At 42.6% G+C, this 20,422-nt stretch overlaps 1 protein-coding gene and 1 long non-coding RNA gene across 10 annotated transcripts in view; one reads left to right on the forward strand and one right to left on the reverse strand.

Annotated features, from left to right (window-relative positions):
- The window catches only part of LOC111249828 (rho family-interacting cell polarization regulator 2-like), a 76,491-nt gene that overhangs the window by 21,450 nt on the left and 34,619 nt on the right, over positions 1–20,422 (reverse strand). The window contains exon 1 of one of the 8 annotated variants that reach the window (XM_022804202.2): positions 4,188–7,628. The exons of the other annotated variants lie outside the window; for them this stretch is intronic. Coding sequence (XP_022659937.1) covers positions 4,188–4,281 — 94 coding nt within the window. The 5' untranslated portion in view covers positions 4,282–7,628. Of the gene's footprint in view, positions 1–4,187; positions 7,629–20,422 lie in introns of those variants that run through there. 8 annotated transcript variants of the gene reach the window in all.
- LOC147755881 (uncharacterized) overlaps positions 17,347–20,422 on the forward strand; it is a 28,196-nt gene continuing 25,120 nt past the window's right edge. For both annotated transcript variants that reach the window (XR_015325985.1, XR_015325984.1), the window contains exon 1: positions 17,347–18,447. This is a non-coding gene — a long non-coding RNA (uncharacterized LOC147755881). The remainder of the gene's footprint in view (positions 18,448–20,422) is intronic.

Here is a 20,422-nt window from a genome sequence, read left to right on the forward strand (position 1 = left end):
TTAGGTTCCCCTCAGCTTTGTGATCTATCATGTCACAGAAGGTGAAAAAAATATTGAAAATGCGACGGGCTGCTCAGCCCAACAGTTCAACTTGTGCGTTGTTCCAACGTTTTGCTTCGACAAACAGCGAATTACCCAGACGCGCCCCTTCTGCCCGAAGCTACAAGGGATCTTTCTTGTCATAAAATCAGTTTGACATAAATTTATCAAATGCTCGTAACCGTAAACATTACATCGTCGATGCCGTTTCATAGAATCAATTTCGCATCATTACATTAGCGCTTTCCAGCAGCAATAAAAAAAACTTAGGGTTAATTTGACCATTCTATTTTTCCCGTCTGTATTCTGCCCTTCGGCCGAAAAGTTTTTCGCTTCGGGAAAGAGTTTATTTCGATTGCCCGCTTTTTACTTCTAAATGTCTCCTCCTCGAGCTATGCCTGACTTCGTTAGCTAACTGGACGCTGAGCCTCCTTCCCTGAGAGACGCTGCTGCTCCCTCTTTTTCGCAAGACCAAATTAGTTTATGTTAAAGCTGCGTCATTTTGAGTGTTTTATACCAGCAACGGGTCGAAAGGACAATGTCGAAGGAGTACCGCAGTCACACCAAGCGGGGTCCCTAAGGACACTACGTTTTTCGGCTACACCTTTTCTCAAGCAGAATGAATGTTGGCTCGCATTCCAGAGGCAAACCACGTTAGCTACTCCGAGAAACAGCCAGAAATTATATGTCGAAAGCAAAAACGAGCAGCTTATTTCGGCTGAATAACGGTTACACCTTCATCTGTGGATAGTTAGTTAATGTATACCCGTCATATTAGCAGACTGAATCCCTTACTTACGGATGAGCAAGAATCAACGACATTATTTAATTTCTTTGTCTAAGCAGCCTAGAGCCCAGTTTAGCTTAAGGCCTTTCTATGCTAAGGAACAGGGCAAAAGTAGCAAACGGTCATAGCCAAGCAAAGTGCATTAGTGCGAGCTAAGAAATATAGGTATAGCTTGGCCATAATTTTCTCCAAATTCATTATCTCTACGCATCGGTTTTTCATAAACATTCATTCAAGTAAAACGTAACAAACAAAGGAGTTCGCTTAAATTCAATGTTCTGTTCACGTAAACAGATTACATAATTCTACACCAGAGGCTTTATATGTCAGTATCTTCGCCCGTGCTCTGTGCAGAAGGTAATCTGGTTGCCGTCTGCCGACTTTACCTACAACAAAAGTATTTCCGAATACGTAACGTATATACTTTTAATGTAATTTAGCTAATTTTCTATGTTGCGGTTGTGCATAGCTGAAAACATATCTGCATAGAAGCACAATTGCTTAACCGCGCTATGAACACGACATAACAATGTCGATCTAACTAATTACATAGGTTGGTTCCTCTGTGTCAGACACACCTAAAGCAAGGTAAAGCTTAGCACTTGCACGTTATCGTGAGGCCTTTTTCAAAATATCGTTGGATTAAGGGTTATTGCAGAAAAAGACGTACAGGCGTAGATTGCAAATTAAATGACCTTTAACAATGTTATCGGCATTGCATGCGAATGGGACATCGTGTAATAGCTTATTTATGACACATCCTCTAACGAATAAGAAGGGCCAAGACGAGGTCGACTACACGGGATGTTACAGCTAACTGAGACCTCACAGTACGGTAGCATCAAGCCAACACATCTATACTAGTACGTGTATGTGTACGTAAACTTTGAGCGTGATATAAACATTCATTGGTGGAGTCGGTAGCTGTTCGTATAATCATTGCAATACTACTGAAGCTGGCAAGACTACACCTGTCGAACGCGTAAATCCGTATATCCATATATATATATATATATATAAAGTACGTATATCTGTTTATAAAAATTACTTAATGTAATTTTCCGTTAATTAAGGTGTATTAAAAAACGAACAAGCCACAATTAAGCTTCGTACGACTCACGGGATTAGCTGCTAATCGTGGTCATGACGAAGGACACCTTGGAAGCTACAACGATCTATGCTAGGCCCCGAACCCACCTAGAATGCGAGAAATTCTTTCTCACAGTTAATTTGAGTTGCGGAAAGAGCTGATTTGAAGCATTTGCTTATGCTTCAATGAAGATGCTCAGAAGAACTTTTGGCGTTGCTCACACCTAACGAGTACATCAAGCGAATATTGTTCACACAGGAAAAGGTATTCTTAATAGAAAACAGGCTCCAAGAAACAGTGGTTCGATGCTCATGAAACAAATTCATGTAGCAAATAACACTGATATTAACGTAATTACATTGTTCTAATCGGTGTGGTCGCGAGCTGATACATGACTATAAGTAATATACTTACGACACGAGAACTTATCGAAAGAATCATATAGACGGCTGACATGTGATGAAGCATTTGGCGAGCTAAATTTCACCCCATTTACAGTATCTCAACCGCATCGATTCTTTTTTAGCACTCGTATAGCAAAATGAAAACACCTACATTCTATGCTAGGACGTTATACATACACGATAGTCAATTAGTCGTAACGAATTTGCCGATCAAAAACATATTATGCCCTAGGCTCGAGGCCAATGACACGCTGGCAGAAGGCACCCCACAGCGACCCTTGACGACAGTCCCGTAACTATTGTGCTTACATGCCTATCCATCCTAGAGAGGCGAAGACGAGTGTAAAAAATTATATACCTTCCTTTTTTTTTTAACTACAAAACGTAAATTTAGATTCAAACATCATTCCGATAAATCTGGCAAATCAGAACGCACCTGTTCCTTCTGCACGTAGAATCTTTCCTCCGGTATAATCGTTTGAAATATACAGTAACCGCACACATGGCCGATCAAGGTCAACTGAATTATAGCGTTTACTCAATACTCCTACCGTTCGTAACCCGTTTTGCCGGATCGGACAACGAGAAGCACTTGAATTATTTACTATACAATATATTTTCTATTGAGATCTTGCTTTTTGTGTACACGCCAAAGGATGCCTAACAACGTAATCGTACGGACGAAGGCGCATGTAGACTGACGGAATCATTGCTACGCCTCTGTATTATAACGTACATTAATCGAGCGTAATAATTGAAATCAATCGATTCAAGCTATTTTCTCTCTTTGTTCATGTATTTAACGAGTTAATGGTCGTCAGAATGGTCACTGCAAAAACCTATTGTCTTGGTGATCAACAGGGCTGAGAGAAGCGGCGTTTATTCAAAGGCTCGCAACAGTCGCATCCTGACATATATTTCCTTCGACAGGGCAAATATTCCCACCTGGTCGACAAAAATAAACAATCTCTGGTCACACCCTATTATAGTAGTATAACAATAATCCAGCTTTTACCGGTAAGTAATAATTGTCTCTGCCGGCGCTCGATGCTAAGTCACAAAACCATACCCTTCGCTATATGCAACGAAGATTAGGATATGACACTGTCCTACTGTTAAGGTAAGGCATTTTGCCAAATTCGATGTCTGCGGGTGTGACTCAAATGCTGTCTATTGACAGCTGTCTGATACGGGGCTCGTTGCCCTGCTGGCTGCAATGTATGCCTAGAAAATTGGTACGAACATGGCCTTTGCTATCTGTCGGATACTGGGATAGCAACAAATCTTGTATAATACAATGGTTCTGCCCTGATGTCAGACGAACGGGTGACTTTAGTTGTGGCTTTTTGTGTCAAATCAGATGGTCCAATTTTATCGAAATCCATATAACAACTATACGACAGAATTTACATAGATGAAGTGATGACCTACAATAGAACTGCAAAAGCAAGCTTCTTACACTTCATAAAGTAGACACGTTTGCCTCTTTGCGGTTATCCCAAATTTTAAGCGTAAGCGTTCGAAAACACGCATCGATCTACACGTATCGGCAATTTACGTACGTTTAAACCACGCCCGCATCTGTAGCACGTGTATGTACAGGATACGATTTCAATGACACGAACTGTGATACCGTGGACATCGTCCGCCTCCCTTTACAATGATAACTGTTACGACGGTTAATCTCAAACAAACAAATCATAACCCCCTGAAATATGGAGCCGATGCATACTTCCATTCCATACAAGTAACTATAAAAGTTCATTCACCAAATATATATATATATATATATATTGGTTGCCCCATATGGGCAAAGCCTGCCTATTGTGAACACAAAATCTATGTTAGATATTTGATTGTTTCTAACCTTTAGTTTGTTCGAAGTTTTCATTACTCGCAGCCTTCTTTTCCAGAATCGGATTGAGTAGTTCTTTATCGAATTCAAACACTGTTAACTTCATTGTTGCCGTGGGGTCTTCGTATGAACAGTCAGAATCTGCTGTTGTTATTGGAACGTTAGCCAGAATGAGATTTCACGGGGTCCTGAACTCTGGTAGATTATGCGAAAGATTCACAAAAGAATGATCAAGATGAACGTAGCCATCAGCTGAAGAGATCCGAGATCGAGAAGGTGTCCCGCGCATCAATCCATACGGTGCTACAAAAACGGCTGACTTCACCAGATGCAAGTGGCTAGTTATCGTCAAATACGTATTTTTGCTTCCCGCCCAGTATTTCTACGCGGCATCATATATCACGAAACTGAGATGGGTCAGTATCCTATGCAAAATTGTCTCATCGAGTCCTCCCCTGTTTTATTCCCAAATGCGCTTCGTTTACATTTCTGCTGATAATCCTTCAAACTGGATATAGCTGACAAATTCACGAACGCAAATTGCTTTTCTTCGGTACAATCCTCGTGGAAGTGTGAACGCTTGAGTATTTTAACTACCGCCGTAACTCGAATTGGCTCTATATATCTCTATTGACGTGTTGTTCTGTACAGCTTCACGTACGCACATAAATCAAATGTGCAAAGTAATGACACTAAGAAAAAGTATTTCTTTCACGTACGAGTACTGAAGATTTCTCAATCTTTTAATCGGCTTCACTTGACAATTAACCACTACTTTTTACGACAAACTCTCTGTTCGTTTCGTGCATAGATGACAGCTATGCGAAGCGTGCTTTTCCCGGCTAAACATCAAGCGACTCTGGAAACGTCATCGCACTGAGACGTAGTCGTACCTTTACGTTGTCCTCTCGTGTCGAACTGTCGCCGGCAACTCCTTCGTCACTGATACGCTCTAGGCAAGCATTCTCCTGAGCTAGCTGATAACATCCTGATGCTAGTGAACGTCAACGCTAGCACAAAACCGAGGTACAAGTCCATACTACAGTAGCGTATCGGTTATAGCAGATTTTACCAACAGATCCTCCCACTTTTGGCTAACCAGCAATAATCTATTGCCTCGTTAGCTGGATTGAATGCTCACAAGAATGCTAAACGAGTAATTAACGCTACGGTACATGCCAGCAGTGCTAGCAGTATTCCATTATTCCTGGATGCCTCCTGAATAACGGCAAACAAGCAAACGGCTTCCCACTGCCCCTGATGTTTTGCCATCCACTCGCGTGTACGTCATTGTCAAAAAATAAGATCACCCATTTAAAGCGGCCGCTGGTACGGAAACTATGGGGAACGAGATTATTTCCGAAACACCTGTCCAGCCTTGCGCCGCAACCGTGCTACGTTACGGCCGCTACCACAAATACTGAATAGCCTGCCTATAACGGATGTTATTTCGTGAATCATGAACTTGAATGGCTGCAGCAGTTATTATTGGCGAGGAACTTTCTTAAAATTATTATTATTACTACTATTATTACATGATAAAAATTAGTGTTTATTATGAATATGACGATTGAAGTCGGTAGTGATTTTACACTGTTGTCTACTGCTGCTACGGTTAGCACTATACCAATTAGCTTCTTCGTCCTCCACTAGATTTCTATAATCTACGGGTGGCTCGAAGTTGTCACCGGCTAGTGGAACAAACGACAACCATCGGACGCCATTTCTTTGAGTAGTATCTAATATATTCAAGTATACGGGTTTATGGTGGTCAGCCGTAGGCTGAAGTAACACTGAGCCCTGAAAAGGCGCACATCGGCCGACAACGGTGACCAGAAATAGCCGCTACCTTATCGACTTGTTATGTTTGATATGGCACCAGTTCGCGATCGATCTATCCTATTCCGCTGGATTCTTCGCTGGCTTATTGTTGTCGTTCCTTCCCTGTTATCGTTGGTCTGTCTGTAATTGTTTTCACAGGTCTGATGCCTCTTCACGCGTTACCCAGACACTGCTAGCGCATCTTTCAATGTCTCGTTGAGTATGGCTTATCGTATTCAATCACCGTGGCCGGAATATCGGAGAAGTGTAATAAACACTACTGCGATCACAAATGATTGCGTAATCAGCAAATAGTCCTGTGTCGTACAGTTGTGTAAATAGTTATATTGACACTACCCCGAAGTACAATTTGCGTGGCCCATGATCCACGGCATACTCCGTCCATACAAGAAACACTATTGCATAGTGTATCTGAATAGGGCAAAGCCAGTTTCACTGTTAAATCGCACTATAACACACGGAAACATCTCTATTGCAGCACAAATTTAATATTTTACCAAACAGATGAATTGGTTTTTGACCGTTCTCTCTGTGATGTTTCCACAGTTCAACTGTTACTACCTCAGCGGTTATGTACGGTCGATATCTACTGGTAACTCGATGACCGCGTGCGTCAGCCGGTCCGTACTGCCGCTACATCGCCAAATGAGGGTTTCTCTGAAATTCGCTTGCCCCGCTCAATTCCGTGGACTCTCAGTCACAACTACGCCAAGCATATACAGCCAATAAGAATAAATAACAGCATACGACGCAAAAGTGTCAGTATCAGTTGTAATTGAGGTGCCAAGTAGATCGACGAGCGCTGCGGTACTATGTAATGAAGAATTGCTCCGTAATGCGCGCAGATGCCGAATGACTCCGATAGGTAAACAGTAACCAGATTCAGCAATAACTAAACAATTCTGCCATTGGTAAATGCATTATAGAACGAGGTGGTTGGAGAATCCGATTAGATGAAAAGACGCACTAAATTTTTCTATGTCTGTCACTCTTCGTAATGCCGTGGGTAGCCAGCGAGAGGAACACCGTCAATACAATGAGTAGCCACAACACTCACGGAACACGCGCGCGGTCTGTATTCGGAGACGCTGCTCTGCGCCCAACACTGATGTTTGAGGGCCCATGTTCGACCTCTCCAATCACTCTGACCCGTTAACGCCACTACATTCAACTCGTGAATGGAGAGCAGAGCCCAATCAAAGTCAAAAGCGCTCACTACAAATAAATCTCGTGGTCGACCGCTCCTGCCCCTGAAGTAGTCTAGCTTTTCCTCTTGGAACGACTCAGTGCCGTGTGTCAAATAGATACCCGAGCTTCATATTATGTTAGAAATGTACCATAGTGTTTCATGATCTCGCGGACTTGTGGGTCTTAGGCGGTCCCACTTGATTGGGTTTTGCTAGCTGATGAGTGGAGCAAATACTTTGACGTCTTTTGCCGATGAACAAGACGAGATGGCAGTGGCGAGGTGGCCGAAGCGGGCCCTCCTTTCAGCTTTTCTTCACGTAGCGTCAGGCCGCCGTTTCACTGCCGAGCGGCTGAAAGCCAGCGGTAGAGCTGACACTTTGCTCGTCCGTATCCGCGCAGGGACACCCTAACCCTCTTCGTCGTCATCTGCCTGTTTTACAATACGTACGCGCCAGTCGGCACCGGCTGGCGAAACCGGTGGGAGAGGAAGATTACAAGGACGCCTGGCATACGCCACCCTCCACCTTTTGCCACCCGTGGCCGGAACGGAATCAATATTGTTGAGAACAAAATGGACAAAAAAGACGGAGGGGGTAAGGGAAACGATAAATACGCACGAGACTGATACAAGTGAACGATACAAGATACTCGCTGAGGCCGCTAGCGGCTAATGATCGTGAAACCCTTTCCTTCTACCGGCTGTCATCCTTCCCGACGTACGTGCTGCTGGAAACAGAGCGCAGCGTTACCCTAACCACAACTATATGATCATAAAAAATTAGACCCAAAACAGCAGAACAGATCCATACCGTATTAGTTAATGAGCAGAGGTTGCGGGAACGTAGGGAAGTGGCCACGCGTATTGTCTTGCATATGGCAGAAGCGTGTGGACACGCACAAGTGAATAGGAACGAATAATGATGAGAAAACTGATGACTGACAGAAGGATTCGCCCCGCGTAAATGAATGCAACGAAGCGATCACCATAAGGCGTCAGAAAGCTGCTTACGTAATTTGAGTGTTCTGCCAAGAAACTGAAAGATATATGCATACATATATGGATCACGCAGCGCGCCGTAGAAAAAAACGCGACTTCTGAAGGATAATGATCTTATAACCTAGCCTGCATTACAGAGGGAAAGATGGCTCGAAGGATGGACGTCGAACTCGAGTCTAGCTTGTTTGGGGCGTATGTGCTCGTTTTGATATAGCATTTAATATGATTATAATATTCCATATCTTTATATAGAACGCTGAAAGAATACATACTTTTTAATTGTACTACTAAACTGTAAGTAGAACTTCACTTTTAATTTTCTTAACTGTAAGGTCATTTCAATTAATTTTATGATTAGTTTCTGTGCGCACCCTCGACACGACGGTTCGTACGGTGAAGCTTTAAATCGAAAGGGACCAGGGACCATTACTTCCAATCCTGCGAATGACACACACTATACAATCTGTGTGAGCACAAAAAGTCACGTATGTTTAAAGAAAAAAGAGTGGATTTTTATAGTGCCGCAGAGCTGTTCGACCGGAAATTGCAACCGAATCGGGAACTGGGCACTGATTCGTATTAGGGAGCATAGTTTATTTTATATAATGCAATGGTAAAACGAACTGGTAAAAGTTATTGTCATGCCAGGTCGAACTATATTTTGGGTTAGGTTTTTCACCGAGCATCAGTCGAATCAAAAAGGGTCTCTGTTGTTTGGCTTTCTGATTAGTACCGACCACTTTCCATTTGTATTGTGTTAGACCGTACGGTTGACAGTAGGTGAGCAAGACGATGCTAATGACAACTACCAAAAGTGTTATGGCAAACGCACGGAAGACCAGAGAGACCACTCCTCTAAACAGCATATCCGTACTTTTGATCTGATGCTTAAAAACCTCTTTCAGATTCGTTTCTGCCAATTGTAATGTCTAGCGAATTGCCGAGCGCGACTGCGGATATCAACGATATTCAGGACCCGGTGCCGTTCCTGCGCTGAGCGAAACTGCTCCACGACAAACGATGATGTCGTAATAAGTGCTCCCGACTCACATCTGCTCACACCCGTAAGGAACGCGCGACTTCATGAATCGAAAAACGATCTAGCCCAATCGCCGTCCGCTGTTTCAGCTTACCATGTATATATAGTACACGTTACATACAATTTACGTTTACATATCTAGTAACGATATAGCAAAAATAATGCATCAGGTCATAAAACTGCCCGTTTTTACTTCAGCTTTTTAGTCGCTCAGTAAAGCTGGACACATATAAACGATAGATTGGCGACAGAAGATCGGAGCGCACGTTGCTTCATGAGTGCACGATGGCAGTTCAAACACGGACCGTGCGCTCACCGTATCTAGCATTATTACGGCTATAATATATATCAATATTACCTCTAGCAGGATAATAGACGCCGATTCAGATATCATTAACTGATAGCGTTTGTGATGCTAGCTGCGGACCGAACGGGTCAATAGTCCTACAAAGCAGATATATATATGCATATATATACACATCCATATGTATTAGTATCTGCATGTTAGCGGACGGATGTGGCAAACACTCAGAAGTTGCCGAAGCGCCAAAAGATAGTTTTTTGTGATTCTTCTTTCTCCCAATAGTACAGCATCAGCTACAGAAGCGGAGCGATTGTGTGAGCCTCTGGTCCTGAATACAGAAGTGTGCCATGGTCGATAGTATGTAACTGACTTGAGAATATTGGTCGGATGACTTTATGGTATTTGGCCCATGTTGGCGGCAACAGATAGTAGCTTACGGTAGCAGCAAACATAATGGCTAGCCCGGAGACTTCTTCTGCCCAACCTCTAGAGCAGAAATCAGCAGAGGAATCTACGGCACCAAATATAGTACCTAAGAGATAAGTGCAATACAAGTATCGAGTCACAAACGACTTCGAGTCAAAAACGACGGAAAGCAGATCAGCATAGCATAAATGGGAAACGATAAGAGATATGATCTCAAGAAGAACGATATCAATGACTAGGAAAACTGCGCTAAAAGTAGCCAACATCACCTTGAAACGTGCTGTTGTTAATTTGGGGATTTGTCACTTAAGAAAGCGGAACCTTGTAAGAATACGGAACTTTATTCAAGTTCAAGAAGAGGTATTCGGTGTAGACGTAGAGCGTGTGGCTTGCTCAAGGAAGTAAAAAATGCTTTTAGATTGATTTTCCGGTCGAAGTGACCGCGAAGGAATAGTAGAGTCTAAAAAGTAAACGATTTGCTGCTAGATATTGTGTATGAATGTAAACGGCGTCGCGATCGTGTTCGCCATTTCGAAAATTGGTTAGACATTACATTTCCCATAATGATGGTACGTATTTGTCTTTTTATTCAGCAAATAAGCATAAGACACTAATCGATCTATAATATCGCGGTGATAAACGCTATGATAACCAGTCTCCCTTAAATATAGAAGATATTCTTTTGAGGATTATCCTAATCAATAGTCTACTATTTTATAATTATATATAAAAATTTTAAGAGAAACACTATTTGTGAGCAGCATCATTTCTCCTTTGCTACTTGCTTCCGACAAGCTGTTTAATACACTCACATTTGATGAATTTCTTACAGTATCAAGTCAAAGTGGCATGAATAGATATCCATACCTTTAGCACTTTAATTTTCCATTCAGCGCTTCACACAAAAAAAAGGATACTTTTTATGCGACAACAACAAGTCGACCATTTAAATGCGGTCCATTTATATATCGTCGTCGTATACCAATCTGGCTGATCGCCGATGCTCCAAAACGGAACACATATATACCATTTATATGCAAAGTAAATCGCCTTGCTCATCGTTCCCCTATTCTTTATAAAATGCTGCTTTCGTACGACGCCCTACAATGGTAAATCTCTCGCTTGACGTATACGCACGTCGCCACCTAATCAGAGGTATCTCGCGCGAAAACCACGTGCATCTACGAAAAGCATTCAATCCAAAATGCCCCAATAAACAGATACACCCAATAATATATTCATATACGCACACGTACACACACAGACAGAGGTACAAAAACAAAGACAAAACCACATAAGCACAAATGCACATTCAAAAAAGCCCGTGTACACTCGCACAGAAATCTGCGAATCTTCAGAACAGCGACTCTGAAGAGAGAATTGCCGGTATGGTTATTGCTCCTGTCATTCTTAAAGCACCCCACGACAGCAGTGATGACTGTCCAAGTGCTGACGGAGATATCATCATAAACGTGATATCAATGAAATGGTGAGCTTTGCGCGATCGGTCCGCTAACAACAACAGTCGCTGTTATCATTGGTACAGCCCGACAGCTCTTTAATATCCAATAGCCGTCGCTTTTTTCGCTGTCACTTCTAATGTTCCAGCAGACGCAACGTTGTTCTGGTGAACTTAGCTTTTCAGCTGTATCGGATTTCGCTGCTTGAAAACCTGAGCGAGCTTCTGCTGTCGCCGTCGTAGCAGAAGAAAACTGACAGAAGATTCTGCCGAAATCTGAGCAGCAGCAACGGCAGCAGCTGTAACAGCCGGTGTAGGTGGAGTACCATCGGCGAAATCTTCACGTCACTATCGTGGACGGTTGCAGGTTAGAGAAAAATCTTCTAAGACGCGTCACAGTATTTCCCCTTCCAGTAACGTTTTTCGAATGTCCCTGTTGTATGTTGCAGTCGGCACTGTTCCTTCATTGTTGCTATACATATAAGGGATAAAGCTAGACTAAATGCTACCTCGTCTCTAAAGAAGAATCGATGTTGTCACGATCCAAAAAGCTTTCGCATACGTGACATGCGATTCCGCACCGTGATTGCACCGCTAGATTGGAGAGGTCGTGACATGAGCCGTGAAGGAGAACCGTTAGCAGACGCGGCCTCGTCAACGCCGTGAAAAGGGGAGCAGTTCTATAGATATTATTCTAACAGTGATAGCAAATATTGCAGAAGAGAAAATAGCGACAGAAGAGAGTGTAATGACAGCAAACGAGGCCGGACACAGTGGCACTGAGCGTTTGAAAACGACCGCCAGTTAAGTAACGACGACGACGACGACGACGACAATAACAACAGCGAAAGGCGAAGTATAGAAAGTATGAGCAGACGACAGAAAAACGGCCAGGCCCGGGTTGCTAAACGGGCCAAAGTGGGATGATAATAACGGCGAACAACAAATCGAACCCAGTAGAAGTTATGTCATGGCGATGGCCAACGACCGTAGGATCTTCTGGTTTGTGGCCGAAATTATTGTGGATGGAGGTTGGCATCGAAATGTGTGGGCATAATGAAGGCGTATCGGCCAACAGATTTGTTGTGTTATCTGACTTCAAAGCTAAAATGTCAAGATGCCGGATCTAGTTATAAGCCACACTTATAGAAGTGCTGTAGCGGAAAAGGGCGTAACGGGACCTCTGATGGCGATGATATTTAAACGACTTCGATGGATGCGTCACCTGTCGCAAACACCAGTGGACAACATCAGCCTAATAGCTTATACCAAGGTCATAAAAATACTGAACAGAGCTCGATTAGGAAGAGTCATTACAGATATACTAAACGAAAGCCCAATATCGTTATTAATTGCACAGCGCTTGTTCTGCGATTCAACTTTTGACTGGGTCCTTCAGGTAATGGACCTAGGGGCTAGTGTTGCGAAGTTCGTGATGGCGGTATTAGGGCAAAAATCGATCTGAACACCAGTAAATGTTCTCTTTTGAAATAGTTTTCGTCCGAGTCTCAACGGTTTCTATCTAAATGCTTTAAAACATTTTTAGCTAAGCGACTCGCTTAACCGCCAACGAATAGCAACAACCGATGCATCGAGAGCTGTAAACATTTTCATATGAACACCACAGCCTTTGACTATCATAAGTCATATATAATTCAATTACAAATATAATAAATCAATTTTTTGTAGATCGCAAGACTAAAAACCGTTATACCAATCGAGGCATAGACGATGTCGCCAAATGGTAACTTTGGCTCAACAATGCGTTAAGTATTTAAAGCAAAATACCGACAACTCTTAAATGAAACATTTCAGGGGTATGAAAACGGTAGATCTAGTAGTTCCGTCTCGAGTTACAGCAATGTACAACCGACCGCCGGCACGCTATTCGACTAGAAGTGGCTACAATAAAATTTCATGGAGCAGAAGGTGGCCAAAATTTTTTGGCTCGCCCTGTTGAGACAACGGAGTGGGTTGAGAACCGGAATTAGCGGCGTTGATGTCGTTGTGGCTGACAGAGTTTGTTCTATTTACATTTACCATTAACGACATTTGAATCTACCAGATGAGAATAAATCACCAGTTGATCATTAGCCGATGTCGCGCCGGTCCTCCGGTGACACGACCGATCACAATTTGAAAACGTCCTAAGGGAACAATAGGACAAAATACATGTGAAGACGTAGTCACTACCCGAAGCCGTCTGCCTGCGGCAACTATCCAGCTCTGATTACGTTGGTGTCTACTATACCTTACTTACAAGACGAGATACTTCATCAAGCAGCTATTGCTTCATTTTAGATAAATAGTCTCTAACGATGGAAAAAATCAGTTAATCAGAATCAGTGTTCTAGAATCGACCATCTACGAATTGCGAATTGTCATGCCTATCGAATCGATGGGTAAATTAATCAGTTAGGCAAGTTGTGTCTTAGATGTGACGGGTACGCCCGATCTAAATAATCGGTGCGCGGCACTAAATTACAGGAGAGGACGTGCCGGCAGCGATACATATATATATATATATATATATATATATATATATGTATTTTTTTTTTTGTTTCTAGTAGCTATTTCCATGGAAACTCAGAGCGTTTTCGAGTGTTGAACGCGAGTTACAGGTCAGGCAAAGCGCAGATATGGCGAGAAAAATCACACGTAAATGTTGTGTCGTCTTAATCGTCTGCCGTGATGGTGGCGCTGTATGGAAAGACTGCCGATTTCCTTCGAATGTGGACTGGTATCGGAGCCATAGATACTATCGGCGTGGCACTCAATTTCATTAGCCGCAACGACAACAATGACGCTGTCGTCAGCGCAGTCGCATCATTAAGACCATGAAATCATTGAATCATGAAGACATGATGATTTGATTTTTCGCATTATCATGATGTCGGAGCTGTGACTTAGCGGGGTGGCCCTATTCGTCTTTTACTGGCGACAACTTTGGCCAACGAGTATCCTTCTGTTTTATCTTCCACTTGCGGATCTATCTAAGCGTGAAGCAGGCACATGAAAAACGAGTAAGATCGAACGCCCTTGGAAAAAAGTCACCAGGAGAACGAATATAATAAATCGATGATAGTATAACGAAACATGGCCCGCGAGACGAAAAACGCTTGTAGAGATAAAGTCTCGATGGCTCGCAGGAAGATGCTGTAACATCTCGAAAATAAGGAGCGGTCCGTCACTAGATATACCGCGAGTTCGCGTCCTAGCGGCGATGATTGCTTCAATGCTGATCACCAAGAAGCAGTAGATCGGCAATACTTGCGGCAGTCGCAATAGTGTAGTTCTGCTTCTCGAGTCACCTAAATTTATTGTAGTAAGAGGTGGCCCGCTCTACGGACAAATATCATGCATCTATCATCTGCAAGACGCGTAAAATTGAGTAAATCAGAAGCAAGCTACTAGCTGTGGTAAGTGTATCGTGTCTATAGTTGCGTGTAGATTTTTCGAAATGTGTCAAATATGGAGCCACTAATTACGTGTCTTGCCATATTCGCCTGTTTCTCTAAAAGCGTCTTTTTCCTTCACCTCATGCAACTCTTGAAGCGTAGGACAGTGTCTGTCAAATAGGTTAACTCATCTCAAGACATTAAATTCGACATCCTTTGATAAATTTGCCCCTATATTTTTTCTCATACGCCAATGCTCATGCGTCAACCAGCCAAACAAATATCTATAACAAGAACAATATCCAGATTATTTTTGGTTTGCCATATGTTTCTGACGGGATAATTTAAACTGCTCTATCTGTGCTAGCTGGTCACTTCCCTTAAAAACAGTAGTCGTCCGCATCATCTCAAATCTATTTCGCTTCTACCTGGAACGCCGCATCTAATCACATATATATTCTCACCAGAAATCGACTCCACAAGCTATCCGCTTCTCAAACGCGTGTCATGCTTGCTGTTACTATTGTTAAGCCCAAAATATACTTAGTTAATTAGTTATAGATTCGGTTTCATCGGATCAGTAGCAAAATGCATTTCGCATCGAGACCTTTTTTCGTATTATTTTCCTGCAGGCGATTCACCGACGTTAGGTGATCTTCTTAGTTAAGCTAACAGCCAGCCCAACAACGGCGACCCGCAAGATGTCACCCCCCAGACAAATCGCGAAATACCCGCCTTAATACTATTACGATAGTAACCCACTTTTGATTTGACGGCTTCCCCAATGACGACAGCGTACACGTCGTCGTCGTCGTCGTCGACGATAATGATGGAACCACTGTTCGCTGGTGATATCAGCACGTCTTCTAAAGAGCGAACATTTCATGAGTAAACGATCAGGGCCTCCGCTGGCGGAAGGACGACGGGGTGTTGAAAGTACCTGCTGCCAAAAGTGATGATCTCTTATATCCATCTATCTGTACTAGTAAAAGTTCACAGGTTTATTCATCCCAAGAAGAACCTCCAGAGAACTGACAAATCGAGTTAATTGCTTGTGAGTCGTTAAAGTTCTCTCCTGGAATGGCCTGCGTGGAAGATGAATTGGTGACCGCATCAATACGCTTGCTTCTAAAGAAAAGTTCCTCATGAAAGAACGTCATGTCAAGTTGGTTGGCTGTAGACCGAAGGTCGCATAGTTCTACTCATTTTTCACATTTGAGAACAACTCTGCGCTATCGTTTAGAAATACTAGTAAATTATACAATTAGCCCTTTGCGGTTACACAGGTAAAGTAAAATGACTGGCAGTAAAACGGGCGCGGAGCAAAGCTCGTAGATTGCGCTCTAGTAGATATTAAATGTCACTAAGATAAGTAGGACCAAGATTTTAATTGCGATAGATTTCTTGCTCCTTTCTAATCGGATAATCCGAGTGTTCGCTCCGGACGCCATCCTTTCTAAGAAGCAATCGAATATAAAGTGATTATATAGGAGGAGTTAGTGTTACCCAGGTATTTATGACTTAGCACGCCTATACGAGCTTCGCCCAATAAGCCATCACTTAGCCGGTTGCTAATCCCAAGTCTAACGTCAACTCTCTAGCCTTGCTACAGCCGTCAGGCCCTTGAAGAGCTTCACACTAAATTGGAAGTGCACCCATCCCCCGCTTGTTGTTTCTGTGAAAATTTGTTTCATTTTATACAAGGGCCTAAATAACTGGACATGAAACATGTGTTTCTATGCATTTGCCTTGGATGTGGCTGATCTAGTCAGTATCTACACTGAAGTGGGCACCACAAACACGATAGGTAGCGATAGAAAGAAGCCCTAAACAATGTACATTGTGTTAAATTCATTGCGATCGAACGTTACTAGGAAAAAAGTCCCTAATAGGGCTTTTTGGAAAACATTGAAGACCACCTTAAGTAAGTTGAAATCGGGACTGATGATACTGTGGATTTATGGATTTACATATACGGGACTAACGTTGGAACATTGTTACTAGCATCATAAGAAGACCCTAACAGAAATATGAAAAAATGTACGGAAGAAAATGACGACGGAATGTTTATAGAAAAGAAAAAATATACGACAGAACAATCTCCTATAGTTCTAAAAAATAAAACTATATGTTTTTTTATCCCTCAAAGTGGATCCTCTTACATGAACACTTATTAAAGAATGTTTATTATTATGGATGCACTGAAACCGTTCAGCACAGAAAAAATATCTGTGGAGTCAATGTTTAGACTGTTCATACGTACATGCCAGCCCTCAGAATCTAAAGCAGGAAAAATCAAGCTGACAGCTTGATACTAGTCGCTGCGTAGTTATGTGACCACGCCCGTGCACTACGGTACATGTACACACATGCATATATATTTATATATATATATAACTAACCGAACAGCATCTGCCCTATAACTCGTACACTTCATTGGGAATCTAATGGCCTGACACCCACCCATTCACACACAAATTCCGTACGTGTCTTCCTCGTCCCTTGCCATAAACTAACTAAAAGCTCTGTACGTATACACCTGAAGCAGTAAGAACCGCGCAGTCGCGCGCTGCGTGGAGGGAAGCGTAATATTTAGATACATGTGGCCCGATATAGGCGACATCGATGACTGAAATGCTAGTGAGAACGAAGCTCTGTGGTGACAAACTTATATACTGCAGTGACACCCTATGGTACACAGTTTTGCTTAGCAATTTATAGATTTCCGATGAAGTCCAGTTTCTGTTTTTTTTTTTGAGATAATGTCCGCTTTCGTCGTTTGCGATATTAATTTCGTTCGTTTCGTATTTTATACCCGTTTCATTCTACTGGCTTAGTTGACAACGAATTTCGGTTTGCACTACATGAAGAACGCGTCCGTCAACCTCGTCACCATCGGCTGCCGAATACATGTACAGGATGCTATCCAGAAACAAAATGCAGATCGACGGCCTTTTAACATTGAATGGATCGTAGTAAACCGGTTCTAGAGATAGCACATGCATCACCGTAGCACCGTACGAACTAATGCATTTGCATTGAGTGTCGTTAGTTTAGTCGACATACAGCCAGACGACGGGCTTTTCTTTATCTGTACTCTTATAAATGCTTCACCGTTGCTGTATGTCACAGCCGAAATTCTTCTAGCGGTCAGCCCCGCAAGAACATCTCAGCTGGTTACGACAAAAGTCGGGTAGACAGGATTACCTGTTCGAAATCCGATGGCCATAGTTCTACGCGCCCTCTGAGACCTGGAAGTTAACAAAGGAGCATCTGGCACGACTTGGCAGGTAATGCGGAAGGCAAGATCTTAAAAATGTAGCAGAAAGAATGGAAGACAATAGCTAACTTTGTTCCAGAAGCAGTAGACTCCTAACATGGAATTCGAGACTGCATGACCCGTTGGGAAGCCCACTTACTACTACTTCATACAGATTCTCGCGGGTCATAAAGCTTTTCAAAGCAACCTTCACAAACTTACTGAAGTCTCATCGGATATTTGCGTTCTTCCACTAATGGCCCACAAGACACGGCACACCACACATCGGCGACCTGTAGCGCGGCACTTATCCACAACAAAGAAAAAAGTGAAATTGTGCTTAGCGGCATGAAGATACAGGTGAGTGACATTGAACAGGATGGCTGTCAGGTTGAGAGGGCGTACGGGACTCCCTCGCAAAGAACTAAGTCGTCGGGCAAGGTAGGGCACCTAAGCAGGGCGACGATCCGATGGCTCTAACCGTTCCCCCCTATTAGACTTTTACTGGACTGGGTAAACTTTTAGGGAAGAACTTAGAATTAGTGATCGAAAGGAATAAGTCCTACCAGTGGTGCTGGACCGTACGCTCGATTCATATAAAGTAGACATTGTGATCTGATGATGCAGAATGATTCTTGGGTCCGGCGCCGCCATTAGGCATACCATTTGACAGTTCGCTCCCAGCACGGAGCAACATGTGTTTATACCCGGACTCTAAGACTGGCAGATAAACACACTACCCACTAAGCGATCAAGGTGATACTCTAGTGGTGCTGATTGTACGTGAACTGTATTACTCCAGTTTGTAAAAGAACATTCGTTTTACATCGAGGGCATTCGGAGTATTCCGCTGGAGCGGAACAACAAGACAGTGAAGGCATTGTGTTTGGCTGAGTTGAAGATCGCTTCGCCGATTGAAATTCGCTGACGATGCAGTATATATATAGCCACACACGCTTCTCGACGCTTGTCGAGCACACGCTCTGCTCGAGCTGTTAGGGATGCTCAGCTGAAATGCATTGGGCTAACAAGGCTAAACGGAATAATGGGTCTGAATTGAGGAAGAAGAGATCGTTGTCGTAAGTTGAATTTCAAAACAGATATACCGATAAAAAGGTTTGGAGATCGCTTTCCATTTTGAACTAGATTATTCGTTTTCTCAAAATTATGATGTTGTCATTTAGTCGACTTCTTTGTAGGTGCACTTCTACCGTAAAAGGAACTAGTTCAAGAAAGTACAAGATAACAAATTGGCCGTATTGCTTAGGTATAAATATGAGGTATTACAAAGTTGCGTGGACGCCGCCGATGCTCCGCATTCGATCTGTACTAGTTGCTAATAACAGTCCAATTGGAACCAGAATAAGTTATAACGGCATTAAGAGAAACTGGAAGTGCAGTTGTAACAATGATTGTAATAATAGTATAATTATATTCACTGTTATTATCATTAGCACTAACTATCTAAAGGGGGCTTTGCGGTAGCGATGTAATCTTGACTAAATGCATCGTTTGCTTTTCTCGGCTATGTTTTGATTCTGGGTTTCTGGCAAAAGTTACACATCTCTGTTCTGTCTTATTTTCATCCTGGACAAGTTTTTGACTTGACCACTACAAAATCATAGATCAGTCTATTAACAACCATAATAGAATTCACAATAAGTAGAAATGGAACTTGGCTGTCGGATTCAACTGTGTATACGTCAAATACCCCAGGAGCGTTCTCATTTCTTTACAAAGGATTTTCTATGAACGAGCAACGATATATGTGCAGTCGGAGGAAAATGATACAATTTGGCTTTCAATCACAAATGAAGCAAAGATAAATTATTACTTTAATTAGAAAATACTATTACCGTCAAGACAAACGGAATGTATAGCACCGTAAAATGTTTAATACGTACGATATATTCAGATTCGTATAAAAAGGGGCTGCAAGGCGTTTCAACCATTGAGTAATGACAATACCAGCGGATGTACAACTCGAAATATCCGATTCGAGAATCGAAAAACGTTATTTTTTTATTTCACAGCAATTTGTAGAGCGGCACCGCGTATGGACGCTAATCAGAAGAACCCCGTTCCTATCGTACATCTACCTCCCTGCAAACAAATCTAATCCGTGAGCTTTTCGATGTTTTTCCTCTCCTTTTTTTAATAACACTGCTACCAATCAGTACGATTGCATTAGGTCTATGACCTTCGGGTGTCCTTCCCTTGACTTCGGTGGCTTGAGATGGCGCTGCCTTAGACATCTATCTAGCTGATAGGATTAAACGTTAAAATCAGGCGTCACGAAGACATTTCGATGCAGCCCAGGGTCGTAAAAGCATTA

This window comes from Varroa destructor, unplaced genomic scaffold (assembly GCF_002443255.2).
Source record: "Varroa destructor unplaced genomic scaffold, Vdes_3.0 BEIS01000004.1, whole genome shotgun sequence".
Classification (NCBI taxonomy): Eukaryota; Metazoa; Arthropoda; class Arachnida; order Mesostigmata; family Varroidae; genus Varroa; species Varroa destructor.